This window comes from Eulemur rufifrons, chromosome 19, assembly GCF_041146395.1.
Source record: "Eulemur rufifrons isolate Redbay chromosome 19, OSU_ERuf_1, whole genome shotgun sequence".
NCBI classification, from domain to species: Eukaryota; Metazoa; Chordata; class Mammalia; order Primates; family Lemuridae; genus Eulemur; species Eulemur rufifrons.
Genome location: NC_091001.1, coordinates 113,664,726 through 113,675,564, shown reverse-complemented (window position 1 = coordinate 113,675,564; position 10,839 = coordinate 113,664,726). Strand labels below are relative to the sequence as shown.

Sequence of the window (10,839 nt, the reverse complement as noted above, 5' to 3'; positions counted from 1 at the left end):
TTAAAAATAAACATAAACAAATACACTTAAAGCGAGTACACTTTATTGTGTGTAAATCGCACCTGGGTAAAACTGACTTTTAGGAAATGCAGGTGTGAGATGCTCGGGGAAACCAAGCCACGCAGCGCCCGACGTGCTCCGCGGAGTCGTCCCCCGCCCGACTGCCCCTGCCCGTGAGCACAGCCCTGGCGCCAACAGCCCCAGGCACGGGCGAGGAGCTGCACCCCAGGGCCCCCCGGCCGGGGACGGCCCTCAGCACCCTCTGGATCCCAACAGCAAAAAGTTATATTAAGCAAAAAAAAAAAAAAAAAAAAAAGCCATTTAAAGTGATCATCTCTTTTTCATGTTTCATCTGTAAAAATGAACAAGTTCCATTTATAATGACCATTTAGAAATGAATCTCTAAAAAAAAAACCCAAAAACCAGTAGATCAGCTCATATTTTAATTATTAAAATAGAATAATACTTGACAGAAGAAAGCGCTGGGATATTTGTGTTATTATCGTGCTACCTGTGTACATTTTAATCCTAAAATTGAGACAAAAGTTTGCTAAACATCTAAGGCTTGAGTTTCCTCTGTGTAGTGGGAAACAGACCCCCAAGACCAGTGTGGAGGCGATAAAAATCCTTATAAAACGTAAGGGGAATTTGGGGCTTTTCTATGATTATAACAAACTAGGCGTAATTGTATCTCAGAATTGTTAAGTAGAAACACAATGTACTAATTCTCTTGTTAAAATTTAAAAGCTTGATTTCAAAATAACGTAGACATCTCACACCCAAACAATACTAACACAGATAATACACAAGTTGATTACACACATAACACGATCATACAAAGACTCCCAATGGGTGATTTTAACAAACCAGGTAAAATGCCACATGTACTTGAATATAAGGTAACTCCAAGCCATGAGCACAAATCAAGGTGGTTCCTTTATTTTGAACCAGACAGTGGCATGAGCAACTCAGAGTGTGCCCCTAACGCAGGAGCTCCTCCTCCACACCATGCCCCACCCAGGCATCATTTTGGGAGAAAAAAGCGTCTTCTATCTGGTTAGCTGTGTTATCTGCTGTGACACCTCCCTGCAAGGCCGAGTCAGCGCCCGGAGTGGGCATCTGAGGAGCTGCATGTGGAGATGAAGTGCCCAGTGTGCCTGAGGTGGATGCTGTACCAACAGGGCTACTGAACTAGTGTTGATTAAGAAAAAATGAAGGTGGCTTGCTGACATTTCCAGGTTGCTTTCATATAAAAATCATTTTTATAGCTCCATTCATAAAAAGAAAATTCTGATCAAATAATGTTGCAAAGGAAAGATGATCTAGGCTCATATCTACCATAGAAAAGCAAAGAGAAAACAGCTGATTTGCCGCTCAGTTATCCTGTTTCGGGCCGTCACAAGGCACGTGCTAGCTGCCAGGGAGCGCCGCTACGCCTGTGCCAGGAACTTCACGTACTGTGCCCGGGCTTCGAAGTGGTCCGCCGGCCGGTTGTACGCCGTCCACACGGGGTCTCCCACGAACAGCCGCATGGCCTTCACGTAGTTCTAGAAACCAGACAAGCACATCCAGCAGCTCATTAAACCGGGTGGCTTTCTACTTATTTACAATAATTTATTAACGTAAATGACTGTGAATACTTCTGTTTTTGTTCTGTGTCTCCACGGTTTCAGGTGACAAGTCCTTACGCTCAGGCAGCCCAGCTCCTGCAGCGGAAGCGCAGTGCGCACGCTCTCCAGAAACACACCCTTCATGACAACAAGCACTGCCTCCAGCCCGCGGGGCGCTCCCCTTTCCTCTCTGTCTCCCTTGGGTGCAGCTTTCTAAGAATTAGCACTGGGGCCTCGTGTTGCCAGCAGGCAGGAGTGGAAAATTTGTTACTGTTCATCAAGACAAAATGCACGTGCCTCTTAATCCAGTTTTCACTTTCAGGAATTATTCCTACAGAAAAATACACTTAAGTACAAAATGACAAGCGTGTGGGTTATTTATGGTGGCCCTGTTTACAACAGCAAAAAACAGAAACCATCTACACGCCCGTCATCAGGGACCAGCCACTCAGTGGAGTAAATCAGTGGTCAAATGAATCCGCGTGCAGCCACAGCGGAGCAGCAGGCAGCCGTGCCAGGGAGAGGCTCCTGACACGGGGACAGGAAATGGTCCCCAAAGCACAGCGTGCAGAAGAAAGCAAAATGCACGCAGGTGTAGTCCGCTGCCCCTGCGTGAGGAGGACAGAAAGATACTGATGCACATTCTCCTGACTATGCATAAAGTCTCTAAAAAAACTTCCAAAAACAACTACTGTTACCGTCAGGGAGAGAAACGGGGGCCTGGGGAACTTTCCACTGTACACCCTTTCACAATTCTCAATTGTAAACCATGTGCGTTTACTGTCTACTCCAAAATGACACTTAAATCGCAGGTTTAATCCAAATCACATCCGGAGAACCCAAGAACTGCCTTATTTCTGTTTTTATTGACAATCCTCATGACTGCAACTACTGTTACATTCTAAACGGAAATGCTCTTAAAAATGACACAGTAACAACCCGACAGATGCCTCACAACGTGCCCCTAGAAGTCACAGCAAAGTGCGGGTGGGACACTCTCTGGACGCAGGAGCGGGACCTCTGTCTCTGACCACAGCGGGCGCATTAACGCGAGTGCCGCCGCCCGCCCGGAGCGAAGGTGGAGGCTGCTGACGGCCACCATGAAATACACAGCGGTCACCTCGCGCGTCCCAGCGCCGGCTCCAGGTGATCTGTCTTTGAAGCACAAAGCCAGCACCCACAGGGTCTGTCACTGTCACGCGGCACGGCTGGCGGGACAGCACGGCCAGGGGCAGTGTCGGAGTCTCTGACACCCCCGCGCAGGCCAGACCTGAGGACGAGCCCGGCCGCTCCTACCTTCTCGTCCACCGTGAAGCGGTGGTAGATCCCCGCGGGCAGCGTTATCATGTCTCCCTTCTCCATGGAAATCCGGATCCACTTGTCCTCCGCGTCTCTCACGTCGAAGTACCCACTGCCGTCCAGGATGTAGCGGATCTCATCGTCCAAGTGCAAATGCTCCTCATAAAACATCTTAATCTAGTGCAGGAGGGATACTTTTGTAAGTCTCCCGGAGCCCAGTCATGCAAAGTAGCCCAGGTCCCCCCAGGAATGAGCCTTTGACAGCCAGAGCTGAGGGGAGTGGACCTTCTCTCTGTAAAAACGGAAACGACACTTGCTGAGAGTTATCATTACAGGAAGGCCAAGGGGTGGAGCTAGAATGTTTTAGAAAACCTACCAATGATCGGGCAGGAATACAAAGAATGAACACTCACATCGCACCATGCACCAGGCAACGTTCTAAATACGTCACTACGCACTCACAACCCCATGAGGTAGGCACTCTCTGCCATCCGCATTTTACAGATATGGTAATGGTGGCACAGAGAGGCTAAGTCACTGGCCCAACCTCACACAGCGAAACTGCCCCAAAGACACATCAGCCCCATGCTTACACCTACCCTGGTGCATTGCACATAGCTCATGCTCTACAGCATGGGCAACACAGCAAGACCCTATCTCTCCAAAAAATGTTTTTAAAAGTTTGGCCAGACACAGGAGCTCATGCCTATAATCCTAGCACTCTGGGAGGCAGAGGCAGGAGGATCACTTGAGCTCAGGAGACCAGCCTTAGCAAGAGTGAGACCCGTCTCTACAGACAATAGAAAATCTAGCTGGGCGTGGTGGCGTGTACCTGTAGTCCCTGCTGCTCGGGAGGCTGAGGCAGGAGGATCACTTGAGCCCAGGAGCTTGAGGTTGCTGTGAGCTACGATGACACCACTGCACTCTAGCTGGGGCGACAGAATGAGACTCTCAAAAAAAAAAAAAAAAAAAAAAAAATTAGCCAGGCATGGTGGCATGTGCCTGCAGTCCTAGGTACTCAGGAGGCTGGGCCAGGAGTATCGCTTGAGCCCAGGAGTTCAAGGGTAAACTGAGCTATTATTGAGCCACTGCACTTCAGCCTGGGTGACAGAGTAAGACCTTGTCTCAAAAAAAAAAAAAAAAAGTAAAATAAAATCTTTTATTTTCTTTCTTCCTCATGGATCTAGTAGATAACTGTATACTCAAAGTAATGAGAGCAACAATGTATTGGCTGATTAAGACATGTGGACGGTGAAATAAATAACAGCAATGCTCTAAAGCTGCGGCCCCAACCCCCAGGCCACAGACAGGTGCCAGGCCGTACCTGTTGGGGACCGAGCCACAGAGCTCAGTGCCACTCGCGCCCCAGGCCATGGAAAAACCGTCTTCCATGAAACCAACGAGTCCCTAGTGCCAAAAGGTTGGGGACCACTGCTCTGAGGGACAGGAGGGAGGAACTGGGGACGCTCAGGCACTGGGTGAACACGTATTACAAACTCTAAGCCAACCACTAGAACATTTTTTTAAATGACAAGCTAAGAGGGGAGAAAAGGGAATTACATAAAATGCTCAGTTAAAGCCAGACAAGGCAGAAAAAGAGGAGAATATTAAAAAAAAAACAACAAAGAACAAAGAATAGAAAACAGTTACAAATACAGTAGATATTAAATCAACTACATTAGTAATCCATAGAAATGTGAATGACCTAAATATACCAATTAAAAGAACAGAAATGGTCAGAACAGATTTTTTTAAAAAGCAACTATAGATACTGTCTACAAGAAACCCATTTTAAATACAAAAACGGGTTTAAAGGAATGGGATGGGGGAAGATACACCATGTTAACACTAAGCTGAAGAAAACTGGAGGAGCTGTATTAACCTCAAACAAGGAAAAGCACCAGGGACAAAGGGGACACTACGTAATGACAAAAGGGCCAGTTCTCCAAGAGGACGTAACAGTCTCTACCCTGCACGCATCTGACAACAGAGCATCCAAGCATGTGAGGCTAACGCGACAGAACCGCGTGCAGAAACAGACAATCCGCTGCTTGCTTGTTTCTTTTAATTTATTTAGAGACAGGATCTTGCTCTGTCGCCCAGGCTGGAGTGCAGTGGTGTCATCGTAGCTCACTGCAGCCCCAAACTCCCGAGCCCAAGCGATCCTCCTGCCCCTGCCTCCCCAGGGCTGGGATTACCAGCGTGAGCCACCAGGCCCAAATCCGCTGTTACAGCTGGAGACTTCGACACCCCCCATCAGTAACTGACAGATCCAGCAAGCAGAAACTCAGTAAGGACACAGTTGACCCGGACAGCACCATCAACCAACTGGTCCCGACTGCCACTCACAGGCCACTTCACCCAGCAACAGCACAGCACGTCCTTCTCAAGCCCACACGGATCACTCACCAAGACGGATGACATGCTGCGCCACAGAGCAAGTCTCAGCGTGTTTACAAGGACTCAAATCAGACCACGTATATTCTCTAAATGGCATTAAATTAGAAACCAATAAAAGAAAAATCTCTAGGAGAAAAATCCCCAAATAATTGGAAACTAACACATATCTTAGAAAAAACCGATGCGTAAGCTGAAGATAAAATCAAAAAGGAAATTAGAAAGTCTCTTGAACTGAATGAAAATAAAAACAGAACATATCCGGATCCGCATGATGCCACCGAAGCAGACTCGGAGCAAACTGACCACCCCGAACAGCTCTCCTAAAAGAGGAGGATTCACGTCAGTGACCTCAGCTTCTACCTCAAGTAAACAGAAAAAGAAGAGCAAAATTAAACCCAAAGTCCATATAAGAAGGCAAATAACAAAGAGCAGAAACCAATGAAATAAAAATAGAAAAAGGGAGAAAATCAATAAGACCAACATTTCTTTGAGAGAATCATTAATGTTGATAGGTCTCTGCCCACACCCAGGAGGAGAGAGGACACAATGTCCACACCAGCAAGGACAGGACAGCACTGTATGCACCACGGATGTCAAAAGGACAACAAGGATATTCCAAATAACCTGCCGGCAGAAAATCTGACAACTCCCAGGAAAGCACAAACGCCCTGAAGGACACAAACTACCGAAGTGCACTGGAGAAGCAGATCACAGGAACAGCCCTGCATTTCTTGTAGAAATTGAATTTATAGTTAAAAACCTTCCCATGAAGAAAAGCCCCAGCCCAGATGGCTTCGCTGGTGAATGTGCAAACGTAAGGAAAAGTAACGGTCCATACACTCCACCAGACTGAGGAGGAGGCCCACCTCCCAGCTCATCTGATCAAAATCCAAGCGAGGACACGACCCCCTCCCCAAATACCCAGGGCTCCCGCACCTTTTCTTCGTAGTTGGGGAGCTTGTCTCTGGTTATGGTTATGATGTCCATCCACGAGTAGTTTCTCTCTCTCCGAATCTTTTCTAATTCCGGGTCATTCTCGTACTTGTCGGCGTCCAGCTACAGGAGTTGGAACAACAAAAGCAGGCCACGTTAATACCAGATGTGGAACCACTTTCTTTCTGGGTCTCCAGTATGACTACACTCCAAATGTACCATGTGTCCCCTTGTCACCCCAAACTCGTCCTCCTCCACCTCCTCTCCACTTCCTTCAATGGACGTCCCAAGCTCCAAACACCAGCTACAAGTCACGTAGTTCTGTTTGATTGTACCTCCCTTCCCGGCTGCAGTCCATCCTGGGGGACTCTTTCATATTTTGAGGTGACATTCTCATTGCCTCAAACCTGTCCAACCTGTCCACGGGTCCCTCTCTGTGTCCCTGTTTCTCTGCCACCACCCTCCTTGGTGGGTCTCATCAATCCTCTATGGCAGTGGTCCCCAACCTTTTTGGCACCAGGGACCAGTTTCATGGGAGACAATTTTTTCACGGACGGGGGTGGGGTGGGGATGGTTTGGGGATGATTCCAGCACATTACATTTATTGTGCACTTTATTCCTATTATTACATTGTAATATATAATGAAATAATTATACAACTCATCATAACGCAGAATCAGTGGGAGCCCTGAGCTTGTTTTCCTGCAGCTAGATGGTCCATCTGGGGGTGACGGGGCGACAGTGACTGATCTGACAGGAGGCGGAGCTCAGGCCCTGATGTGAGCGATGGGGAGCAGCTGTGAATACAGACAAGCTTCGCTGGCTCACCGCCCCTCCCCTGCCACTCACCTCCTGCTTTGTGGCCCAGTGGTTCCTAAAGGGCTATGGCATATCTTTGCTGAGTTTGTTTCCCTGGGCCAAAATGTCTCATGCCCTCACAGCCTATAAATATTAATAAAACTCAAGTTCAATAGGCTGGAATGAGATGCCTTCTATGATCTGGCCCAAGCTGACTTTTCCACTTCTATCTGTCCCTAGTCCCCTATTTTTAAAGAAATCTACATTCTAAGAACCAAGTAGGGTGATTCACTGCTCTTGCAGATAGTTGACACCTCACGTTCTCACACTCTTACTCACAACAGCTTTCTGTGCCTGAAACGCCCACTCAACACTTTCATTTATTACAGGCCTTTCTGCTCCATTTCAAGGCTGCCTTCTTCACGAAGCACTTCCCTAGAGCCCCAGAGGGAATGAATCTGAACTCCTACCTAAAACTACTGGCAATGAATTTAGCATGCCTTTTGTTTTGCAATACAATGAACATTTTATCGCCACTACTGAACAACAAACTCCAGAATATCTCAAAGCTCTAGTCATCAACATATTATTTTCTACAAAGATGACTCCAAAAATGAGCGAATCCACTGCATGATATGCGTAGCACTATTTGCTACGGTCTGACTGTGTCTCCCCCCACCCCACCCCATTCCTATGCTGCAACTCAACACCAATGTGACAGTATTCCGAAGGGGGCCTTTAGGACGTGATTAAGCCACGAGGGCCAAGCCCTCATTTAGGGGATCTGTGACCCTACAAAAGAGGTGCAAGGGAGTAGCTCACCCCTTCTGCCATGTGAGGACACGGCAAGGAAGCAGCCGTCTACGAGGAACGGGCCCTCACCAGACACGGACTCTGCCGGCACCTTGATCTTGGGCCTCTCGGCCTCTAGAACTGTAAGAAATAAATTTCTGTTGTTTACAAATTACCCAGTCTAAGGTACTTTTGTTATAGCAGCAGGAACAGACTGTAACACTACTCCAAACTGAAACCATCTTACTTCCAATTGTGCGTGTGTCTATGAGAAACAGCTGTCACTCTACTATGTCGCTAATACAGACAAGCAAACATGCTCCCCTCTGTCCCCACTGTTAAACACAATCTGTGGGAGGCCCGCTGTTCTGGACCAAGCTCCTGCACTGGGCCCAGCTGACCAGACCAAACCAACATGGAGTCACTCGTGCCAAATGCCACGTAGTCCAACTGAAGCTTTAAGGCAACAGGGAGATCCCCAAACAGACCAAATTTTCCTGAAAACGGGAGACTCCAGTCTACCTGAGTCAGTGTAATAAGGAAATCCCTTCTGCTTTAATCCTTACCAGAAAAAGTAACCTGAACAGTTGAAGTTAACTTGATGTTAAAAAATCAGCATTTTTTTCCTATTGTTCTGTTTCTTTGGGGTTTTCTGTTCTTTTCTGTGGCTGTTTCTTTGTTCCCACCCTACAAAACTCGCTGTTCTGCTACTGCCCAGTGGAGCTCTCATTTTATTTAGTAGAATAGAGGCTGCCCAGATTCATGAATTGAGAATAAAAGTCAATTAGATCTTTAACTAAATTTGTTGCAATTTTGTCTTTTGACACCACTGATCCAGAATGGTTATTAAGAAAGCATGCATAAATACAGAGAACAACAAAAACACAGACCATACAATTTCAGCCGGGCATGGTGGCTCACACCTGTAATCCTAGCACTCTGGGAGGCCAAGGCAGGAGGATTGCTTGAGGTCAGGAGTTCAAGACCAGCCTCTACTAAAAATAAAAAAAAAAATTAGCTGGGCATGGTGGCATGTGCCTGTAGTCCCAGCTACTCAGGAGGCTGAGGCAGGAGGCTCGCTTGAGCCCAGGAGTTAGAGGTTGCTGTGAGCTAGGCTGACGCCACTGCACTCCAGCCCAGGCAACAGAGTGACTGTCTCAAAAAAAAAAAAAAAAAGAGTGGGATAAAATAAATAAAAAACAAAATAAACCAAAAGCTACCATTTAAAATAAGTCTTATTTTACTCTTTGGCTACATTTAGAAGTCCACCTGTAATCTCATTCTTGTTTTTAAACTGTCAAGCGCGCAAGGAAACTCCTGAAGTGCATTACTTTGAACCCTCTGGTTTTTGGATTGTGGATAAATTAACTTTATTATAAATCAAAACTTATTTTCCTCTCATAATAGAAACTATAAGCCACTTGAGTGCTTTGGTGTTAAATCTTAACCCAGGAAACGACAAAAACTAACACGCAGGCCCCTTCATAGACTGGCATTTGGTACGCAGAGGCGAGCCCCTCCACCCACAAGAGGTACGAGGGACACGGCCACTCCCCTCTTGTGCCACCTAAGCGGGACCAGGCATCTCTAAGGATGTCATGCGGCAGTACCCGACGATCCCCTGCAGGGAACGGCTGGGCCCCAGGGCAGCACTGTTTGTACCGATCCAGACATTCCCAACCAACCTTGCCTGTCCTCCCCCCTCGGTAACATGTTATCTCAGAGTTATTCGAAAACAAACAAGCTCGTCGGGCCCAGGGCTGTGCAAACGCAGGAAGGACACCAGGCCAGGGCCTGCGCGGGCCGCTGACCCCCACCTGGGACCGCCCAAGAGCGATGCCCCCCGGAGGGGACGCCCGCCGCCCAGCCCCTAGCTCGGCCTGCGGGGCGACACCGAACGCCCGCCTGGTGGGGGGGCCGGCTCCTCCCCGCCAGAACCCGGACCCGAGGTCCTTAAACAAGGGAGACCACGCGGGCGGGGAGGGGTCGGACCAGCCCAAGGACCCCGAGACCCCGCCCCTCCCCGGGCGCTGGCGGCCCCAAGAACTGAACATGCGCAGGGATCCGCGCCGCGACCACCCAGCTCACTACTGAGCATGCGCAGCACGCCCGGCTCCCGGAGCCGCGACCACCCAGCCCACTACTGAGCACGCGCAGCACGCCCGGCCCCCGGAGCCGCGACCACCCCACCGACCCACTACTGAGCACGCGCAGCACGCCCGGCTCCCGTAGCCGCGACCACCCCACCGACCCACTACTGAGCATGCGCAGCACGCCCGGCTCCCGGAGCCGCGACCACCCCACCGACCCGCTACTGAGCATGCGCAGCACGCCCGGGCGCCGGCCCGCGTACCTTCCAGTAGAGCACGCCGAGCCGGCGCAGCTGCTCCAGGCTCACCGAGAGGCAGTGCTCCGGGCGGTGGGGCAGCCGGGGGTCGTCGGGGCGGTCGTCCATGTACCAGGCCTCCACCATGGTCGCGCCTCGCCGGGCTGTCGCGGCCGTGCCTGGGGCCCGCGAGCGCTGGCGGCGGGCGAAGGGCGCCCTCACGGGGCGGGGCCGCCCGGCCGGTGATTGGCGGCTCGGGTCGGGGGCGGTGGCCCGGGCAGGGCGAGGCCGGGCGGACCGCACCGCGTGGTCGTGAGGCGGGGGCGCTGTGGGGGGTCCGTGCGGCCCCGCCGTGGGCACCCGAGCCCCACCTCAGCCCCTCGTGCGACGGCCGGGCGTAAACAGTGTCTCACAGCGGGGACCGCGTCCGCTGAGGAAACGAGGAGGCCGCAAATGCCGGAAGGAGCGATGCGTTTCCCGCGAAGGGCCGCGTGGGCCGCGGCGGCGGGGGGCGCGAGAATGCGGGTCTCACGCTGCGGGGCGAGCCGCGGTACTCGTGCACATGCGCGTGTGCGGCTGAGCGTCGCGCCCTTCGCGGGGTCCGTTCGGAAAATGCCGGCGTAGCCTGGTCCGAGCGTGGAGGGTGGGACAGAGGGCGGCTGGCCACGAAGGGGGTCCGTC

At 50.4% G+C, this 10,839-nt stretch overlaps 1 protein-coding gene across 2 annotated transcripts; it reads right to left on the bottom strand.

Moving 5' to 3' along the window:
* Window positions 1-917: 917 nt before the first annotated feature.
* Window positions 918-10,407, bottom strand: ADI1 (acireductone dioxygenase 1). Of its 2 annotated transcripts, none has more exons than XM_069495135.1 (4): window positions 10,186-10,407; window positions 6,246-6,365; window positions 2,907-3,086; window positions 918-1,547 (listed from the first exon to the last, which is right to left on the bottom strand). In XM_069495135.1, exons 1-4 carry the CDS (start codon window positions 10,303-10,305, stop codon window positions 1,431-1,433), a joined length of 537 nt encoding a protein of 178 aa, XP_069351236.1. In that variant the 5' UTR covers window positions 10,306-10,407; the 3' UTR covers window positions 918-1,430. The 2 variants fall into 2 exon arrangements, with proteins under 2 accessions (XP_069351236.1, XP_069351237.1); XM_069495136.1 differs by lacking the exon at window positions 10,186-10,407 and adding an exon at window positions 7,581-7,634.
* Window positions 10,408-10,839: the final 432 nt, after the last annotated feature.